At 40.1% G+C, this 22,761-nt stretch overlaps 1 protein-coding gene across 2 annotated transcripts in view; it reads right to left on the bottom strand.

The window, feature by feature from the left end:
* Window positions 1-22,761, bottom strand: part of LOC108435571 (Scm polycomb group protein like 2) — a 52,076-nt gene that overhangs the window by 6,019 nt on the left and 23,296 nt on the right. For both annotated transcript variants that reach the window (XM_037541173.1, XM_037541174.1), the window contains exons 4-13: window positions 21,984-22,060; window positions 18,571-18,805; window positions 17,275-17,363; window positions 16,850-17,093; window positions 6,417-6,718; window positions 5,543-5,669; window positions 4,479-4,682; window positions 3,223-3,384; window positions 2,682-2,807; window positions 1,298-1,507 (exon numbers count right to left, since the gene is read on the bottom strand). In XM_037541173.1, coding sequence (XP_037397070.1) covers window positions 1,298-1,507; window positions 2,682-2,807; window positions 3,223-3,384; window positions 4,479-4,682; window positions 5,543-5,669; window positions 6,417-6,718; window positions 16,850-17,093; window positions 17,275-17,363; window positions 18,571-18,805; window positions 21,984-22,060 — 1,776 coding nt within the window. The remainder of the gene's footprint in view (window positions 1-1,297; window positions 1,508-2,681; window positions 2,808-3,222; window positions 3,385-4,478; window positions 4,683-5,542; window positions 5,670-6,416; window positions 6,719-16,849; window positions 17,094-17,274; window positions 17,364-18,570; window positions 18,806-21,983; window positions 22,061-22,761) is intronic.

The following is a 22,761-nucleotide window of genomic DNA, read 5'->3' as shown; positions in this document are numbered from 1 at the left end:
ATAAACACATCGTTAAGGGCTGAAATGACAAATCAGATCAAATTAAATTACCTCACACCTGCAGCACCTAACTTATATAGGCAGAACCACTGCAATAAAAAATTGATGTTAACTTAAATCTGGTCAAACTGCTAAAAATGTTTCAATTATTTGAACTTGAAGTAATAACCTGACACAAATTCTTGTTCTGTTCTCTTACCTTTTGTTCAATTGACAGTTTTTTTTTTCTTTTTCTTTTTTAAAAACACTGTAATGTCAGAAGCCCAAGTGCTTCCCTGAGCTGGGCTTGAGCTCTGCTCACCCACTTGTAGAGCGAGTAACTTAACTACTCAACTAAAAGGCCCAAATACCTACAAAACATACATGTACACAATTTAAAAACTGCTTTATCCTGAACTACTACCTGTAAAACTGTTAAACGTGAGGACTGTTCTCACTCTCTGTGTTGTGTGTCACAACAAACCTGCATCACCAAGGACCTCTTTAAGGAATTATATTAGAGAATCTCGTCTATTCACTCTGTTGTGCAATGGAATGAGATGGTTCCACCGGTTCTCTTTGGAGTCATAATAGTAGAAATCATACTGCTGTACTGCAGTGCCCAGTGGAAAAATGCCTCATGATGTACAGCAGGCATGTCAAACTGGGGACTTTCCTGGTCAAAGTGCTGTGGAGATTAGCGCTTACCCTCATCTAATGCTCTGAATTCAGCTCATGACGGCCTTGCTAATTAGCGGATGAGCTGAATCAGGTGTGTTCAATGAGGCGGCTTGCCAAAATCTGCAGTGTTGTGGCCCACGAATACTGGATCCTGTCACATGTGATGTAGAGATATAAATCTCTTTACCATGATTAGATTGTTTTGGCATGCTTGATCATTCCAATTTTCAAGTTAATAAAGTAGTCAAATATAGAGAGTAAAACACAAAATACACCAAGCGTCTTCTGTAATTAAATGTTATTTGGCCAAAAAATGAATGTACTCTACAGAATATTATTACAGTTATGGATTATAATATTCCAAAACAGATGCCACTAAATAATCTGCATTGAACAGCATGGCACTTCAAAAGTCATCAATGATTTTTTACAGCCCTGCGGTGGTGTACGCATGCTAGATGAAAAAATAATAGTTACCACAGTCAAGTTCAAGCCTGCATGATTCTGTGCAACATCATCTGGATCCAATGTAAATTCACTGAAGAGACTGGGTAGCATCAGAATCTGATGGGTTCCAGACACTACATGAACTTCAACTAGAGGATCAGTGAGGTAAAAGTGAGGGGAAAAAACGAACCTTCTACTCTTCTGTGGGTGCGTGCAGTGGGGTTGGAGGCATGGCGACGCAGAGGAGGACCGTTGCCATGGTAATACGGACTGCTAGGCTGGGACTGGTATTCTGATGTGCTTCTTAAGGTCTGTGGACGGGGCGTCATGGAGTTAGAGGCGGAGTCCATGAAGCGCTGCTCCTTCAATAAACCGTTCTCTTCTGGAGGCAAAGTCTCAGCTGCACACACAGGACACAAATACATTAAATGCATGAACTATTCTACTTTAATACACAATGGAAGCTTATAGGTGTGCTCAAATGACTTATTCCAGGTACGTCATGGAGATTCTGTAAGGTGCTCTTCAGTAACAAAGCTGGATGAAGTGAACCTATTCTACTTTGGAAGTGTAGACACAGACACAATCAGGCTTGCGACTATCACTCCCAAGCTGACCACAATGTTTCTATTCTCATTGATTTCCTCATTTTCCTGAAAAAGCATTTCTGAATGTTCTGACTGAGAAGCACAGTGTAGGGCTTGTGGCATGCAACCTCAAATCTAATGATCTCAATGCATCATTATCCAATACCAACTCCAGCCAAGTCAAAACCCTGCATCATGTCTGTTTTTCCCACGATATCAAGTCATTGTCTTCATTTACATTCATTAAAATAATCCTAGGAAAATCACAGTAAATGACCATGACCTCCAGTTGCAGCTGCTGTTAATATTTTATGTTCCGTGTCAGTAAAGATTCAGTGCGTGCAGTAGGCTTGCCAAAGTTTAACTATGCCAGCTTATTTAAGCAAATTTTAATATACTGTTGAAGTTTTGAATCTAATGTTAAATGGACCATATTTTATACTGTCTTGCATGCTCTTTATTTCCTGAGGTGATATTTGTGTAGTTTTATGAACCAAACACAGTGATTAATCATTTTACATGACCATCCTCCAGCTTCAATTTACCCCTTATAATTAAACAGGATGTTTATCACTGTGCTTTAAAGTTCATACATGTAAATGATCTGTTCTGATTGGCTGCCCTGAGCTTTTCATTCAAAAACAACAAACCCTTTTAACTTTAGTGTCAATGGGTGGAACTAAACTGCCATAGACTGAATAGGTGAATGTATGTAAATGTGTTTGCATGTTTGTTTCTGTAAGACCAAAAAAACTTCCACGTTTGCAGCTTCACTTCTATAGATGGACAATCAACTGTGGAGTGAACGGTACATTTTGAAACTTTAACAATGTTTACATACTGCATATTTTTAAAAAGTAAAGAAAATGTAGCTTTTCATGATATGGGCCCTAAGCATTTGAACACTGCACAATGTTGAAAATGTGTCACTACAGTTCTAAACACAAGCACATTAAAAGCTACATGAGCACCCACACAGTATCCTACCTTCTGAGGGGTGTGTATCTGTACGCAGCAATTTGGGTGAGAGCGGAGCGGAGTATGGCGGAGAGTCTCTGGAGATTCTTTTCACTCCTCTGTTCAGCGCTGGAGCCTCTGACAACTCCTCTTTCACTGCGCACACACAGACACGGTTTAATCTTCAGGGCACAACATGTGTTTATGTAGATCAGGGGGTGACTATGTGTGCATGTGTATTTGTCTTGCTGAACTTGAAGGCCAAATGCACTCATACATGAATTCTTCAGGCATGATAACAAATGAGCAGTGAAAGTAGTGATATGTTCAGAAGCCAGTCCTCTGTGGCATCGGGTGAACATTTTGGTGATTTTACCATGAAAATTTTGGTACATTCTGAGACTAAAATACAGGTGTAATTATGCAAATTATTATGCAAATACAAGTCATGTCCAAAAATTGTCCTGTTTTATTTGAACGTTTTGACCAAAAGGTCAATGTGTACGAAATCTGGCAGATGTATTATAAACATAGGTCACTGTGTGGTCATGCATCTATGTGCTGCACACACCTGACTTGCTGCGTTCGTAGCTGCTGCAGGGGCTGAAGGGCTGGCTGCTGAATAGGTTGTCACACTGCAGGTGCCGACACACCATCTCCAGGAAACGCAGGACGAACGCAGCGCTGGACGCAGACGGCAGCTTCACCATCCGCGTTCCACCATCCGTCCGCACTGGCAGGGGGAGGAGACAGAGAAGCAAGAAATCAGTTCAACCCAGGAGCAAATCTTTGCTGTCTTAATGAAACCTTGTATATTCAAAAAGGTAACTTTACAGGAGAAGAATAGAATTAGAATTTACAACAATTAGACCTCAGCACTTACCCATCCGTGCAGTGAAACACTCACATACATGCACGCTAGTGAACACACGCACTAGGGGGCAGTGAGCACACATGCCCAGAGCAGTGGGCAGCCCTATCCACGGCACCCAGGGAGCAATTGGGGGTTAGGTGCCTCGCTCAAGGGCACTTCAGTCATGTACCGTCAGCTGAGGGGATCAAACCGGCAACCTTCCAGTCACAGGGCTGGTTCCCTAACCTCCAGCCCACGACTGCCCCCAAGTCACGTGTTTTAAAAAGTGCTCAGGACAGGGTTGAGGACTAGGGGCTGTTTTACAGAAAGATCTTAACTCTGAAATCTTTTCTGTTTAGTCACCATGACAACTGTTTTTAGAACGCGCTTAGATTTCTGTAGCAAGCTGTTATGTAACAGATTTTACAGACTACTTTCAAAAACCGCTGAGGATATATCTCCAGTGTGTCCAGCATAAATTATGTTAAACGTTAAAGGCCAGGCTGAGACTACATGACTCCCCATTTTTAACCCTGACGTGCCCCTACAGACAAATTTGATCTGAATCCATTTTCTAGGTCGGGAGTTCAGTCAGAAGTGGTTAGCAGCACAGACAATCTGGTAGTGTGAAAGAGGAAATCTTTAGCCTTACAATTTAACCTCAAAGTGATCAAAAGCCTTCAACATTTTCAAACTAGAAGAGAAAAAAAAAAGACAAAGAGACATGTATGCAAGCCGCATGAGCAGCTGATGGTGGAGATGGATGAGCCATTTCCTGAACAACACAGACAAAGAAGAGCTTTAACCATATTTATAATGAATGGACCCAGATGTCAAGGTTGTCTTTTTACAATTTCAACTCAGCTGCCAGTCTGCAGAAAAATGTTTCTCCAGCATTATTATCCTAATAACACTTGATTAGTTGGCATGAAAAAATGCTACAAAGGTCATCTCACGCAGTCTGTGCTCATTACCTCGGACGACCTCTCCGCCTTCGGGCTGGTTCTGCAGGCAGCCCAGCAGCACTTTGGGCTGATAGGCACAGTCAAGACACGCCTGCACTGTCTGCTGTAACACCAGGTTCACCGCCTCTGGCCCGAAATGATCCGGCAGCCGCTGCACCTGCTTACGGTCCAGGTGGGGCCCACAGTTCCCGTGTTTATTCACATACACACACACTGAGGGAGAGGGGGGAAAGGGAAGAGTGAGAAAGACAATGAGACGATGAAAATGAGTAAGAGAGGCACAGGTTGGAGAAGATAAATGCATGAAATGGTGCCAACATGTTAGCACTAAACAATTTGACATGTTTCAAATGCTTAGTAGGAAGCAGGATGACAGGAGCTGTAGATGAGGGGTTCTTCACCCTGAGGCCCACCTATTTATCACTAGAAAGCATGAAAGTGCAGAAAAAAAAAAACTCAACTTTTTTGTTTAAAAATGTACATTTTCAGAAATTTTCACCACAGTTACGTTTGGATGCAATATGTGACCTGCATCAGTAAACACAACATCAACAGATTATGCTAATTTAATGTTTTATAACAGAAATGAAGCAGAATTGTGGCAATTTAAGTGTAATGTCAACACAATTTTTTACACCAATCGCTCGCAAGTGGACAACTGTCAGGGCGCGTATCTTATTTCTAGAGTCAAAGGGCAAAAATTAATGAAGCTGTTATTACAGAAATAGTATTAACATTGTTTACAGTGTGAAAACGCTATATTTTTTACTGTAAAGTCAATTATTTATTATTATATTATTCATTTATTTACAGATTTTTATTTTATAAAACTCCATGACCAGCTCATTAAGGGTGGGTCCATGGCCCAGTGCTTGACAAACCCTGCTGTATAATTCAACAGTGCTACATGCTGTACGGTACCAGTAATGAAGTGAAAATAAAGGGAATATTCAGAATGCCTCATATTTCAAAAATCTTGAGGCGGATAAGTGTAAATTGAAATTAAGCGAGGGGGATAGCGGTCTATAGGGTGCTGCTTTGTGGTCAGTGCTGTGAAAGTGTGCAGGTTTTACCAGTGGACACCACAGAGGAGGGGGAGCTCAGCGGGGACATGCCGTCTCTGAGCTGCTGGGTTGGGGGCAGTCTGCAGTCTGACCCTGCTGATGCTGACAGGGGGCTCTGTAGGATTTTAGGCTTCCTCTGAGGCACAAAAACACACGCGTAATTACAAACACACTCAGAGTGAGAACATGCAAACAGCAAACGTGACAAACCACATAAAAAAACAGGCTATATATATTGCTTAACGCTGCAAAGCGCAATATAACAGCACACATGGGTGAACACTTGATTCTTCCAGGTTACCTGGTTAGAGACAGGACGTGGTTAGTGATTCTGAATTTGACTGTCATTCTGTCTGAATGCTTGTGGTTTATCAGAACACTCATAGCACACACACCAAAAAGGAGCCAATTTGTTAATGGAAATTTCTCTGACTTGCCAGAAAGCTTTGTTGAGCAGCACTTGTATAACAACGTTACAACTAGAGATAAGTCTGGTCCTACAGGAGTACTTCTAAATCTAACTTGTATCTCGGTTTTGTTTTATGGTGTGCTTTATGGAAGATAATGTTAGATTGCACGTATGTAAGCTGTCTGAATTATTTCATTGTTGTAGATGCCCCAACAACTACATAACATTTAATAACTTAATAACTTTTCTATTTAGTATTTAGTCTTTCCACTCAGCCTTTATTCTTTTCATGAGACCTGCGTTTAGTTTTTTCAAACAAATCCGCAGGGGCATTCTTCCAGACCTATAAAGTTGAGTAATGTTAAGGTCTGGACTATATAGTCCATTTTTCTGAGACCACCAGCAGCTTCTCTGTTTGATATGCACATGCATCTATTTCCACATGTGCTCTATACAGTCCACCTCATCCCTCACCTTGCTGCCTGGTTTGGGTCCTCTCTTCTTGTGTGGCCGTGGGGTGAGCGGTGATGTGGGCTCGGCCGATTCCAGCTGAGGTCCGGCTGCGTTCTGGGCGGCGGCAGCAGATGCTGCGAGAGCCTTCAGGAGGGCGATGGTCTCGCTTTTGGGTCGCCGGCCCCTCACCCCCTTCCTTACGGGCAGCGGGGGCAGGGGCGTCGGCAGGCGGTATGAAGACTGCATGGAGCGGCGGGTGGGCTTTGACAGTGAGGAAGACGAGAAGGATGAGGAAGGGGCAGGCAGCGGCTTTGGGAGAGTGACTGAGGAGAGAAACAGACAGTAGACTGATCAGAATGCGAACACGTAAAATACATTAACAGCATGCATGCAGAACATAATTTAGATTTTGAAACCAGCATCCTTGCTGGCTAACAGATACTAAGAGTGTGTACATACTTAGAAAGTGTGGAACCCTGGTGCGTTTGCTCTGTTAGTGTGGTTTGGTAGAACAAGTGAAAAATTAAACCGCTGATGCGCTCCAGATGCACTTCACTTCAATTATGAACACAAAAGACCAAAGTCATCTAAACATGAGGAGCTGTTTCCTCTCTACATACAAAAGAAAATAAAGACAAGAAAATATAGTTCCTTTTGTTCATCCTAAAGACATTTAATTCGTTGACTGGCAATCACAATAAATGAAATCTATCAGCAATTCTCAATAGAATCATCAGTACTGAACTCGATACTGAATATCAATGCGTTAAAAGCATAAATCTCTGACTTTGCAACAATTAAACTCAGCTTCTTCAGGAAACAACTGAATGAATAATGAAAAATCAAAGTTCACCAAAAATTATTTTGATGATTTTGGCACAATTTAGAAGTGTTTTTTAAAAAATAAACACAAACATGACTGGGGGACCTTCCATAGTAGTGAATTATAGAAAATGAAAAATATTACAGTACACTGGGATTTAACATTTGAAATAGGTCATGAATTTTATTTTAGCCAAAGATAAATTTAATGAATATTATTGCCACCAATTATTCTAATCTTAGATCTTCACCTTCAGACTGACGTATTACAGAGCACTGATTACAGGTTTTTACACTCCCAGTAATTTATCTACAGTAATCACTTAAATAGCAACCTTTAGTGAATCCAATGTGACTTTAAGCTTTAATGTTCGGTGTTGTACACTTACTGAAGAAGTTAAAGAAGTTAAAATTTACCCGCATGTTAAATAGCATGAAACTGATACGATCTGCTGTTAATTTTATAGCAGGGAAAGCCGATGTAATCTGTAGACACAGGAACGCACTGACATGACAGATTCAGACAGGACTAAAATCACATGCATAAAGTGCTGTGCAAAAGTCAGCAACGACTTTTCCTTTGTTAAATTTCCCGTCAAAATGATCATTAAACACAAGATTCTTTCAGGAGATAGTTCAGAGAAGATTAGATGTGAAATAATCTACCTGCATAAGGAAGGAAAATGTCAAAAGTCAAAATGAGTGAAGATAGAGAAACTGGGACTCCTAACAACCAAGTAAGACCTAGAAGACCACCAAAACTGTCCCCATCAGATGTACAGCACTTTCATCTTTCATCTTTGGGAGAGCTGAGAAAATCAAGCTCCGCTCTTGTCTCAGATCTGAAGAAAAAAAAAAAAAAAAAAAAAAAAAAAATCGGTCTCTCTCCATCCTTCCACGGCGAGAAGACAGCTCATGGGTCAACACTGTGGGTCTGAAAGGATGTACAGCTGTCAAGAAGCCATTACTGAGAAAATTAAATAGACAAAAAATAAATAAATTAAAATCTAAGAAGATGCTGGTGTTCTCAGAACAATGCAGCCAAACCTCAATATCATTGAATGTGTTTGGGATTACTTGAACCATGAGAAACAGAAAATGCAACCAATCTCTAAGACTGAACTTTGGAGGTGTGGAGATGTGGGCCTGCAGATTTCTTTGAAAACCTGAAAGCAAGAAAGGAACGGAAGCTGCCATGAAGGCGATGAGAAGACACTCATAGAATTATGGAATTAAGGACTGGAAATAGAATTAACATTAAAGATGGTCTCTGACTTTTACACTGTACTGTAATAACGACTATATTCTAGCACACCCCTGAAACTAAAGCGGTCCGAACAGCATAGAACTCACCATCAAGCTTACGTGCTGAAAGGTTTGAGTGAGATTCAAACTGAGTAATGATGACAGTCATATGGTGAATGAACTGCTCTGGCGTGAAGGACAGCTTTGAGGCTTTTCTGACCACATAACTTTTTTCCTGTGCTGACCACTTCCTTCAGAAGTGAATAATTCAAAACATACACATTCAACACAAATCACACACTCACAAAAGTCACCACATGCTAAACACAGTGCAAGTGACGAATGCACATAAAAGAGAACACTCAGACAAAAGTGTAAAGCAAGCTGCTGCACTGTGTGTGTGTGTGTGTGTGTGTGTGTGTGTGTGTGTGTGTGTGTGTGTGTGTGCGCGCACGCGCGAGTGTGACTGTATGAAAGAAAGAAAGCGAGTCACAGGCAGAGGGAGCGTGTGTGTGTTTACCCTAAATAACTCTCGTATGACAAAATTGGAGGGCAGTGTGAGTGAGGGAGATTAAAAAGAGAGGAAAAAGCCCTGGAACGTTCTGCTAAAGTCCCCTCAGCGCTGTTACAGCAGCATATGGGAATGATCACTGGGGCGCTGCTTCATTTCCCCATGACCCATTACCCTCCAGAGACAGTGTGTGTGCGGTGTGGTGCATCTGTGGCCGGGCCAAGACGGCTGTGTGAGTGTAAAGAAACAAACTCATTGAAAATGGTAAACACCAGCACAGAGCAGAGGAAAAGAGCAGAGCAGAGGAAAAGAGGAGAGGAAAAGAGCAGAGGAAAAGAGGAGAGCGGAGGAGCGAAAAGTGAGCAAAACGAGAAACTATATGCACGTGCACTTCCCAGTCACTAACACAACGAGAATGATCCATGTGCAGCCTGAACAGCAAATGACAGAGCAAATGATCAAGCCTTCGCTACAAACTTTATTACCAGCTCTGACGCCAAATACAGTGGGAGGTCAAAACGCAATGCATGTTCTTAGAAAAGTATTTTGTGACACTGCACTAGATTATGTGACTAAAATATTTCAAAACTACCATCTAAACAGGAAATAAGAATTGAACCAGACAGACTTCTGCGAATCATTCTATAGTCAGCCTTTTGCCCATATTAGGAACTCCGGGTCTAAGCTGGTTTTCTCTATAACAAAAAAGACATTTTAAACATCACAGCTGTCCTGAGAAAATTCTAATGCTCTAAATCTGATACACTGTGTCATGTTTACACTTCTCCCCCTTCGAATGTACCTGGATCCTGTGATTTACTGGGTTGCTTAGCAGTTAAAATATGAATAATGCTACACAGATGTGATAAGCAAGCTACGTTACACATTTACACATAAATGACGTCACACTAAAAAAAGTCCACTATTAAACTTCAACACTACTACATCCCAACTCCAGCTACTCAAACTGCCAAAGCTACATAAATACTACACATCTGTGGGGTATTTTGGTGAAGATGCCAGTGTTATGATGTCAGTTCGGTGCACATCAGTGTTCGCTTGCATGCGACAACAGTCAGATTTAGGCTACTTAACAAACTCATAATTATAAATAATGAGTATAATTATTATAATAATAACGTGAGAACAAAAAACACATGAATTCCACAAAGATGCACAGATTATGAATTTTTATGGCCCATTCTGATTGCAGTTACACTTTACTGCAGGGCAGTGTTTGTAAGGCTATGTGACAAACATAAGAGCTTGTTGTAATAACAGACTTAACCGTACATAAATGTTTATAAATGCTTATTCCAGTAGCCTTTATTTGCTATGGTTACATTTGCCGAGTTTGATGAAGTGGCCTTTATGTCAGATGACATCTGACATCTACTACTACATTTATAAACATTAATATAGGGTTATGCCAGCTGTCAAGACAAACTAATGTAGGTGTCGTGTCACCTTATGAACAGCACCCCACAGTACAGTGTTAGCCTGGTTTCTTTACAGCCGAAGTAGCTGATGGCTGTTTGTTTTGTGGCCGTTTTAATGAGCCAAAACTGGAGCTCGCATTGTGTGGGCTAAGTGAAAGAAACACCAAAGCTCCAACATAAATAATTTGCTCTTTATTGGGCCAAACTGGGATTTAAATTCTTAAACAAGAAATCAGTTACCCTTTTAAATAATACAAGTCAAGTAAAGTGCTACACCAAAAGGAAGAGGTAACTGGCAATTCAGCAAAATGGGTCACACATAATTATGTTGCAACATTTTAGTACAACTGTGGCTGCAGCATCCAAATCCAGCATGAGCTCACGTTTGTTAATTACATCATAAAACTGCAGCACAGACTGGCCAAAATCAAAATGTGTCGATTACCATTTGCTTATTTGGAGGAAAACACGCCCAACAGCGATCTTCGCCGATACCAACTGTGCACCGCTCAAATTCTGACTGACTGCTCTTATTAAGGCTGAACAGCCACAAACCTTGATGCCACAGTAAGTGAATCTGAGTGAATGAATCAATATCAACAAAACTCCAGTGCTGAAAACACACCGCTGACTATCACTGGCTCACACGATGACAAAACACACACAAGAAACAAACAAACAAACAAACAAACAATAACCATACAAGAATTCCATCTACACTTAAACTGAAGACGTGTTTAATTCACTCACGTCCACTCGCGTCTAACTGTATTTTCCACTTGGCATAACTACATCATGTCATATCACAGAAAAGCTTGTTTCCAGTAGAACCCGGCCAAAATATCCAACGTCAATTTCCTTTGCAATAACGACAACATTCCTACAAACCGTGCACGTTCTGTGAGATCTCACTGGCTGCTGCTTCACAACACCCTGTTTCTCAAAATCAGCTTTTCTCTACACCAAATACTTCTAATATCTGTGTTCACGAAACTGTCCGTGTTCGATCCTAACCGCAGTTCTGAAGGACATTACAGAACGATTTCCAAATATACTGCTAACAGCTGGTTTTAGGCTAGATACTGCGCTTCAAAATAAAAAAAACTAATTTTATAACAACAAATCATCCGTTTAAATAATTTACTGTTTAACCAACAAAACTGTGATATTCCAACAATCTACTGTGTAAAATCCTTTTTTTTCCTGCAGTTCGTCTTCACAAAGAAAAAGATTTTAATTTTAACATCACCCGTGTGCTTTTAAAAAAACACACAAATTAATGCATATTGAATTTTATACTGACCCTGTACTGTATAATGACAGTAACGTTGAACTGAATTGGATTGAATAGATCATGCCTCATTTGCATATATACGTGTCATTATTCTGGAAAGATATCAGTAATCAGGTTTCTTAATGACCTTATTCACCTGTATTACTCAGGAATTGGCTCAAAGTCCTCGAGCCGAACACGTCATAAATAAATTTACATTTTAAGAGCGGCTCGCTGAATATGCAAATGACCTGTCGCCTCCGTATTAGTCCGCACATCTACCCAGTCCGGAGTTCTGCGTTATAAAATACAGAACTGGTCTTTTAACGGGAATCATTCCCAAAGAAGCGGAGACCCTCCGTTTACACCCGCGCGGGCACGAGCAGAAAGACCAACGCGGTAAAAAGGCGAGTTTCAAACAGACCAAAATAAAACACCTAGGGGGGCTATGATGCGCGCGCGCGCGCACACCCACACACACACACACACACACACACTCCCCGACCTCACCGTGCTCGTGCCAGAGTCTCCGTCCTCCGTCCAGAGCCACATGCGCGGAAGGACACGACGGAGCCGAGGCGGAGACAAAGCGGCGGAAGAACACAAAACAAACAGCCGAGCACGGAGCGCTGCGGTCGGACTGAGAGGAGCTGTGAAGCCGAGCGGTTTGCGGCTGAAGGCGCTTCTTCCTCTCCGTGTCTAACACAGCACACACCAGCAGCGAGAGGAGGACCTGCTGTACACTCCTCCGCTGCGGGGAGCGGAGGGAGGGAAGGAGGCGGGGGATAAAGAGGGAACCCGCCGCACACGCCCCGCCACAGCGTGCACAGGTGTTGATGGCTGAGGGGCAAAACAGGACGACACTGATTTTACTTTAAAGGGGAATTCCACCGACTTCTCCAAACTTCTTCATAGGTCAGTCGTTGAGGTGTAAACAAAGTCGTGCAGAGCGGTTTGGTGTGCAGCGCTCTGTTGTAGAGAAACCTGGTGAGCCAGAAATGGTCACAGTTGTCCTAATAGGAACCAGACGTCTGAAGAGTTTACTGACTCTGAAAGCTCCCTCAGAGTTATTATAAGAAATGGTTGTGTTTACACAACGCTGAGACACTCTTTTGCATTAAAATATCCATTTAAAAATGTAAAATGAAATGGTAAACATGCAAATAACCTTCCTCCTTGCTAATATTGTCACACTACTGAGGGGCAGATGTTGAGGAACTAGATCCGTTTACTCAGCTCTGTGTACTTAGGCAACATTTTGATGACTTGGTACATTTCTGATTACTGTCAAATGATATTTTAACTTACTCTTAAGAAAAACGGTGCTATATATTACCAAAATACATATATTCTACAGCATATAACAACAGCAGAACCCTTTCTGGTGTTATGTAGAACCAGTCTTGAAAAGGCTGTTTGGATAAACACACACAGCAGGCTTTCTATAGAAAAGAAGCCAAATAATTTAACCATGCAAAGATTTCTTTTTGAGTATTCATGGATCTACATGCACTGCTGTGCAAATGTCCCTTCCATTTTTTCATTTCCAGTCAAAACAGCCAAAATTCAAAAGTGAAACCGTCCCCATCAGCAGCCCTTAAAGCTTTTATCTTGGAGAGAGAGGAGAAAGTCAAGCTCCACTGTTGCTTCAGATCTGAAAAATCCACAGCTGTTTCTGTCCATCTTTCCTCCGCACGTCTATAGAGAACTCAGCACTTGAGGAGTCTCTGGACCTCATAACTTTTAATTTAGGTCACCTCTGGTTGGTTTTTCTTTTCACTGAATGAATAACACCTCTCAAAGAAGGAGCCTCAATAGAACGCATGGAGAAACAGAGCTGTGACTGTGCAGGGAAAAGGGCTGGACTGCACTGACACGGATCTCCACACTGTCCTACTGAAACACAAGCGCTGTAACTGACACTAGCAATACACACTTCTGTGTAATGGGGGGAATGTTATGATCTATATCCAGGATCTGACTGCACATGAATGTGTGGTGGTCTATGAATTTTTCCCCATAGACTGCGGATCATAGCCAGAAAGCACTCCTGAAAGATCAAGTTTTCCTTTGTCTTGTCACAGTTGCAGCAGACCGTAAAACGGTGCTTAATGTGAGTTACAGCTGCAGTTAAAGTGGCCAGGCCTGCGCTTCAGCACCCTCTGCAAACAAACCAAATGAGCATATTAATGTGTCCTGTCAGACATAGATCCTCTCTCTCCCTCTCTCTCATTCCTCCTGCTCCTCTCCTCACATTGCCTCTCTGTTCTGCCTCTTTAGATACCCCTGTTTGGTTTTCCTCAGCACCCCTCTCGTTTCCTCCTTTTTTAAAGGGCCTGTATCTTGCAAAACTGAATGTCTTGCAATAAGAGTTAATAGCTTATACAGTTAGCTTATACAGATGTCTACTGCAACTGCTACATTTAAGGTGGAACGGGAAATGAGAATAAAAAGCTTCATCTAATATCCACTATGCAAGACTCAATCAGCAAACAAGGGCTATACCACTTAAAACAAGGGCCGCACTACAGGTATACTCTTAGACGTAACATTTCTAGTTTGTCTGAGCTTATATGTGTAAATGATACATGAGCTCACAGTAACCAGCCCCAAACACTACGGGCCAACCGGGAATTCTCCAAAGTCTACCGACTGCCCACTCTTGTACTGGTTGTGTTATTAAAGGGCCACCACTTCTTTTGTATCTGAAATCAATGCGAATGCATATACGGCTTTATTTATTGCATAAATCACTTTTCAGAAGTCTCCATTTATTCTATACATGCATATTTAAAAACATAATATTACCACACACTATTAAAGTACCCGAGTGGAAGGTAGAAGACTCTTATCTTGCTCACAGAAATCTCACAGAAGAAGCCTGGCTAAAAAGAGCCACTACAGAGAGTGCCAGTCACTTTCAGACTGATATAGATCTTCATTTCCTCACTGCCACCAACCTCAATTACCTCAGCTGTGATAATAATTCACAACTCAGAACTCTGAGCAAACTTAATTGTCTTTTTAATTGAATCATTTTAATTCTAAATGGAGGAGGAGGGGCTCCAAACTGAACGTGCTGACTGGAAAAAGAGAGGTCAGTGCCACAGTTGCCATGACAATAAGAATGAGTGACAGCTCAGAACCTGGCCCGGCTCTTGCTTTTGTCTGAGCTAAATGGAGGTACTTTTCAATTAACTCTCATTATGTTACCTAATCTTATCTAAAGTTTAATTCAGCCCGGGCAAGCCATCAAATCCATCATAATTCTCACATAATAGAAGATAAAATTCTAGTGTAAGACACATCTTTAGGGTACGTTGTCATGGCAACTTGTTTTATTACATATTAAAGTTAATAGGAATGATATGGAGGGTCTCATGTGAAGAGCCCTTTTCTTATGAATTAAATTTACAAGCCTGGAGGAACGGAGAGGAGAAAAATCGCTGGAAATGAGGCTTAAAACAGGTACTGAAAATCCCTTCTCCTTCAACCAGGAACACCAGAGCAGTGTGAAATAAATTCAACATGCAGTCTTCATCATTACACTTCCAAAACTGTAGTGAATTTACCTCATAATTATACAGCGGTACATATTAAGAGAAATGCGTCAATATTACATTTACTGCACAAAGGCAAGTACTGTAATTACAATATATATATATAAATGTTTCAACAGTCTAATTTAACTGACAATGCTGCATGTCTGCTGTTGATGATGTGTATGGAGCTACACTGCTCCCTAGTGGTCACTCGCTTACATGAGAGCTTGTGAAAAACCCTTCTATAAACAGGTAGACTCCAGGTCCACCTGGTCCACTCTACAGGTAGAGTCCATATTCAAAACATAAAAACGTACTGGTGTTTGTGCTCAAAGCTGTGTGTGAATCCCCACCCTTCACCACACATAATCTAGATTTATCTAGGGCCCAAGTGATATATGGCTGATAAAACTGCTCTACCTAATCATTTCACAGATTTATTTGCATCAGTAGACATTCTGCCAATAAAGTACTGATAACATCTAGAAATTGAAATACTGTATTACATCACATGCAAAAAGGTGCTTTTCAAAGTACATTTGTTAAGTAAAAGCCATATTGTGTTTTAAAGGAATGGTTAGATGAACAATGTAGACAATGAGCTAAGACACATCTGGTGTCCAAATCTTGCTTCTTAATTTCAAACTGGAACGCTAGACGTCAACAGGCACCCAAATAGGGCTGAAACTGAAAGCGTAAATTTTCAAATCTCAAGGGCAGCTATTTAAATTACAGCCTACATATCAGCAACATTGTCTTAACAAGTTTTGAGTGGGGAAATCTTGCCAAATAAAAGAGAGATCATGAATGGCCTTTAAGTTTAGTCAGATCTAAAGATAAGGAGCAAACACTCATGGGCTGTGTACGGTACACAAAAACACAGTTAACTGACAGTTTGACACACAGCATTTAGTCTTCAGCCAGAAAAAACGGGTATGTTGATGATCTTGGTAAAAACAAAATCAGGTTGACGTTAACTTAATAATCACAAATGAAATCAACGTCACAATTTCGATAGAAATCGCAGATTTCAGACCCCCCCCCCAAACTGTTCAGCCCTATGCCTACATCTTTTTGTAAGTGAGGACTTCACAAATTGTTTAAAACTATTATATTAGCATTTTTGCTTATAAATCTATATATATATATATATATATATATATATATATATATATATATATACACACACACACACTTCACAGTAAAAAAGGAATAAGAACTTTGACATGTAAGACATTTTTTTTTTAAATCTAATAAAATCTTTAAATGCAAGTTTTGATTGTAAGAATTACATTTTAGCATGCAAGATAAATTTCAATCGAATAATAACAATAATTCATATTTTTCAATTCATTATAATTACAGAAATAAACATAAATTAAGGTTAAAATTTTGGTATTTTTATTACAATTAAACTGTGTGATGCGCAGAACTTTCAATTACTATGGCAAACCAGTTTAGTTTTTATTTCTTATTTTTCAGGTCCTGGGAATTCTATTCAGGTGAGTGAAAAGTAGTCAACAAGTACAAATTTAATTCTTGACATCGGTACTTTGAATTACACATTTGAAAATAAAATCTTAAATATCTTGTGAAGTAAGTGATTTAGAAAATTGACTTACTACTGTTTCCAGGCGGCTGCAGGCTGTGTTTGGTCACTGCACACCAGCCCACAGGAAAGATGTCTCTGGAGTCGTAACGGCACCAGTAATCGAACGCCCCCCTCCAGCCATCAAACATCACAAACACCTCGTCACCCTTCACCTCCCCGATGGTGGCGGGGCAGATGAGGTACGGGTTCTTTTTATCCACTGCTTCTAGCTTCATGCCTGGCTTAAATCCATTCTGAGGAGGCCTCGGAGGTTCCTGACAGGAGATATACGTACATTTCAGAATATTGCTGAGACTTTACAGCTATCTATAACTCAGTTTTATATATGACCTAAACACTGTCATTTTTCTGTGATAAGAAAATAAAAATAACGGCAAAATGTAAGAGTTGACATTAAAAATGGGTTAAACAGCGGCCGTAGGTTAAAGAGTTCACCTTCTTGAATGCTGAACCTGGGGCTATTTCAGCCCCATTCAATGTCCTCAGCAAGAACATGGGCCATGAGGAGGCATTCATCCTGAAGCCTGGAGAAAGCAAGAGAGAATGTGAATGAGAACAAGTGCAAGTTTAAGGCAAATGTAAGGATAAGGGCTACTGCAACTTTTTAACACTGGTTTTACACATCAAAAAAATATTTTAGACATTTCTAACATTCTATCTAAAGTATTTTAACCCTGGACTGATAATTGACATGATTTAATTAACAAATTATTTAAATAAGTGGCAATATTGTGCAAACAACTACAGACAATGGCACACTGTATTTCAAGGTTTTAATATCATTGACAATTATTAAATATTAGAAGCTGAGTTGGTAACATCACACATTATAACTCATGACTCATAAGCAGTGAAAAAGGTGATAAGTTCAGAATCCGAAACCTCTGCTGTGAGGAGTAATTACTATGTAAATATAAGTCATGTCTAAATGTTGTGCTTTTTTCTAGGCGTTTCAATTCATTCATTAAAAATCTGTTGCTAACTATGACTAAAGTCAAAAGCTTAAAACGTGCACAATTTAGCAGACTTCTCCTTTTTGGACCCAACATGTATTTTAAAAGACAAGACATTCTAAGATCTGCCCATCATTTGTGTTCTCTCTGCTACAAAGCCTTGGACAATGATGGCCAATGACTCCCATGTGCAATGTAATTTATAGACGGTTGTCCGGCTCTCATACCAGTTACAATAGTCCACAGTAATCAAAGTGTCCTACATCACTTTCAGACATGAACTAAATAGATGCTGACTGTCTTTGTTGCCAAGACATTAACCTGTTTTTTGCTCACCATTCAAAAGAACAGAGAAATCTGAATATGTGAAAATGAATCCAATGTTATCTTAGTTCAGATTAGATTATAAAAATAAAATACATCTGTGGGTTGGCTGAATAATGACCACGTGCTGCTGCTGTGCTGTGTTTGGGGGAGATGAGGGGGTACTCTCTCAGAATTCTCTCTCTCAGAAACCCCCTCTCCCTAAAATGAAAACTACTTCAAATCTGTGTGCATATATAAGGTCCTTATATTTCCATTGGGGAAAATGCCAGTTAAGGTAAGGCTCTATAACTCATATATAACTATAACTATATAACTCACATGTGGTACTTCACAAGTAAATTTCGATCACAATGATGCTGCGATGAAGGGATAATAAAGTTTTTAGACTTATTAATTCTGAAACTGTAATTACTGATTCAATTCACTAATACGAATAGAGATTGTTCTGTACCCAGAGGAGGCTGCAGCATGTCTCCATTCTTCTCACAGGTTCCTATTGGTTGGATGTCTGCGGAGTCGACCAATCTCCAGAAGTCGTTGGTGTTGTCACTACCATCGAGGCGCAGACGGAGCCTGATGCCCGTCATGCCCATCACTGTGGCGATGCAGACGGAAGTGGAGTTCCGAGGGTCGCGAGCCTCCAGCTTCATACCAGCCTTGAAGTCGTTTGAGGGAGGGATGCGAGACTGAAGAGAAAGACATTTCTCTTTACGTTTAGTCCTTTGAGTGCCCGAGGAGCTGTGATTAGTTGATTTATACAACAGTAATAGTAGCCCAGTTTCATCTGGTAACTTAAGAAGAAAAGCAATCCTTAGTCAGTGGACTGGGCACTGAAATACAATGATATACTTGACAATTCCACAATATCACATGCTCTATGATGGAATTCACATCAATGTATAACACTATACAGAATATCAGAGTATGATACACAAAGGATAATTAGATCAATCAAATCCACTGTTATTTCAACCTGGAACTACTTGGATGGCGACTCTCATTTATCAGCAACTGAAACAGGGATGAAAAAAAAATGTAATAAAATTATTTGAATCGAATCCTGATTTGAATCCTGATTTGAATCCTATCTGAATCCTTGACTATCCATTTGTTGAGTAGGTATTTGTTTGCTTAATTAGTATTCAGAAGCAGAAGTGTGAAAACACACTGCTAAACAGAGATTTTAAAAGATCTACTTTGTGAACTTGTTTCTATATCAACACTGCTATTAAGGTGGGATATGTGCTCATCTCCCTATCTGACAAAGTTACAGGCATATCTGTTTCTCCTAAGGCTGGTAGATAAATCATTTTTATACTGAAATCGATACATTATTAGCTAACCCTAACACTAACCCTAACACTAACCCTAACACTAACCCTAACCCTAACCCTAACACTAACCCTAACACTAACCCTAACCCTAACCCTAACACTAACCCTAACACTAACCCTAACCCTAACCCTAACCCTAACCCAACAATGTTAGTTTATCACACTTTAAGGGGTGAAATTTAACCTAATAACATGGAACCTGTGAACTGCCTGTTGATGACTGAGACCAGGGGTGTCTAAACAAACTGAAGTACACCTGATTCCACTTGTTTAATCAGTTGGTCTTAGTCTTCAAACATTTCATCAGGTGATCTCCTGCTTTGTTGAAGTGAAAACCTGAAGCCACACCGGCCCTTTGCGGATAAGACTGGACACCTCTGACTGAGACCAATTAGAAGCAAACACTCATGTGCTGTGACATCACAACCACAACTAACTGAGAGTTTTGCACACTATATTAAGTGACCAGGCTTGAAGCTAGAAAAAGTGGATATTCTGGCTTTATTGATTTTAAATAAATAAATAAATAAAAACAGGCCTGGACCTGTAATCACAATGTAAATCGCAGTCACAATAATGGTCAGAAAAATGGGCATTAGATATTTTCTTCGAACCATTCAGCCCTAATTTCTCCATATTTTGGCACATTCATCATAAAAATGTGATGCATAAATGTGTAGTATTTATGTATTTAAGTATTTGTTGCAAAACTGGAATACTTAGTTTTAAAAAATGAACAAACTCACTGATAATGAACATCTAAAAACATATTAAAAATTATAGTAAGTTTTGAAATGTAAATACTATTGTTTTTAAGGGTAGTACTGATAATGAGTATTCAAAGCCTGTAAAATGCTGGGTCGGCGCTAACTTAAACAAGTAAACAAGGCTGGTGTTTTTTAGGCTTTTGTGATTTGTAATATAATTTTCAACACGATGTGTCAGATTCAGAAACAACACAAAAAAATGAGATTTTACATGGAAGGAAAGCAAATATACACTCAGGAATTTCATTCAAACAGAAATGTTTTGTTTTCACACAGCGTAGAAAGCTTCTTTCAAAGATATTATCAATGACAAAACACTATATAGATTACAGAATACCCTTTAAATGAGCATCTCTTTTTTAAATAGGGAAAATTATATGGTCTACAAGGACATTTACAGAAGACCTATGATTCAAAAGACCTAAGCCATATGGTGGATTTATCATCCTTTTGTGTGTTCTACAACTTCACCCATCATCTTTCACAAATTCTATATTCCTGTGGTGGCATCACAAACATATTTCTGAATTTGGGTGGGAGAAATCCCCTCTAAGATCTAGATCATTTCATCAGACTGATTACTCTCACATACTGTTTCTCTCAGCTGTAGATCACTGCAGGGCTGCCCACTGATGCAGATGAATTTTAAATGTTTCATGGACTTTGCAATGTTATAATCAACTGTACTAACAATAAGAATCATTAAATCATGATCATCTTTTGTCCAAAACAAATGTCTGCAGACTATTTTTAAACATTCAAATGCACAAATGCTTGTACTGCTTTTATTGCCTATAATATTGCGCAATATTGCGCAAGCAAATCACAACTATTCTCAGTCCAGCAATCAAATATATCCAGCCACAGCATACGGGCAGCGTCCTTTGACCACTGCTGAAGGACTAGAGGATGAATAAGACAAACTGTGCAGCAACTGATGAGCTACTGTCTCTGACTTTACATCTATAAGGTGGACCAACAAGGTAGGTGTGGACAATGAATTGACACAGTATTTAAAAACTCCAGCAGCACTGCTGTGTCTGATCCACTGGCACAACACACACTAACACACCACCACCACCACCACCACCACATCAGTTACTGTTACTGCAGTGCTGAAAATGATCACCACCCAAATAACACCTGCTCTGTGGAGGTCCTGTGGGTGTCCTGACCATTTAAGAACAAGATAAAAGGGGGCTAACAAAATATGCAGAGAAACAGATGGTTTACAGTCTATAAACAGTGCAACTACAAAGTGCACCTGTTTGCTAAGCTGAGCTGATAAAATACACAAAAGGTGTAGATACAAGGAGATGTGCTCAATGAAGCGGCCAGTCGCTGTACTTTGTCCGTTACGTATATTTTTACAATGTCTGATTTCTCACTGGGAGAGTGGGTGGTGTTGGGCAGCTTTCTGGCGTGCCAAATTACATCATTACAGGTGCCAACTTTAGCCAGTGGGCCACATTTTCAGCAGACCAAATCCATTCAAATCTTTTTTTTTGACTTATTTGATTATTTCAGGACGCTCTGAACGGTTTCATAAACAACAGTAACAGTGACTCAAATCATGATGTTCCTTCAAGGTACAACTCAATTTGCATTAAAGTCTAGCAGCTCATGTAAAAGCTCTACAGTGTTCAAAGTGGCGGTTGCGGTGTCTCACTGTGATCAGTGTGCTGAAACCCTTTTGGTGCACTAGACACAAAACAGGATGTAGCGCAGTGTCAGATGGTCAGCTGTTGGGTTTGTTTTCGCACCTGTCTGAAGCAGCTGGCAGGGGCAGGTGTAGACGACGTCTCCTTCAAATATTCCTCCCATGAGAAAGACTCGGGGGCTAAAGAGTTAAAGACAGTTACACATACACGGCATGAGCTGCATATATAAAGAACATTGCTGGTGCTTTTAACGTGATTTAAAATACACAGCTCTGTGACTTCAACTGTACACAAGAGGGCACTCTTACCATAAAAAAGAACATGCTTTAACCTCTTAAAACTGCAGACTTATTAAGTTATGAAAGGGCTTTTATCTGGGAAAAGAGCATTTTCCTCAAGTTTCAAACTGTACAGTTCTTTCAATGCTTTAGTCCATAAATGGAAACTCCAATTTGGCCTGTTTTGAGGTAATTGTTTCTGTGATGTTACAAAAACCAACACATTTACATTCACACTTTTACTTTTTGAATGAGGCCCAATACAGGGAGGCCAATCAGAACAGAAGTCATGTACATATATCAGTTGTAACATTATACATGGATAATGGGCAAGAAAAATGTTGTATATCGGCCTTAAATAAAGACATAGTACTCAATAACTACTGCAAATTATTCAGTAACTACTAATATGTAAATGTATAAAACTAATATGTAAATGATGTAGTTATGAGAGTGAGGACTTCAACTGTGGGCCTACATACTGGCCCTTCGTGACACGTTAAACCGCATCATTCTCCCTGCTTTGCAAATCATCTGCGTCCATTCCATACGCAGATGGCTCATCTATTAGAAAATCCTCTCTGTAATGTTACTGTCAATAA

This window comes from Pygocentrus nattereri, chromosome 9, assembly GCF_015220715.1.
Source record: "Pygocentrus nattereri isolate fPygNat1 chromosome 9, fPygNat1.pri, whole genome shotgun sequence".
Taxonomy (NCBI): Eukaryota; Metazoa; Chordata; class Actinopteri; order Characiformes; family Serrasalmidae; genus Pygocentrus; species Pygocentrus nattereri.
The sequence above is the reverse complement of the archived record's forward strand: the minus strand, read 5'-3'. Positions and strand labels throughout refer to the sequence as shown.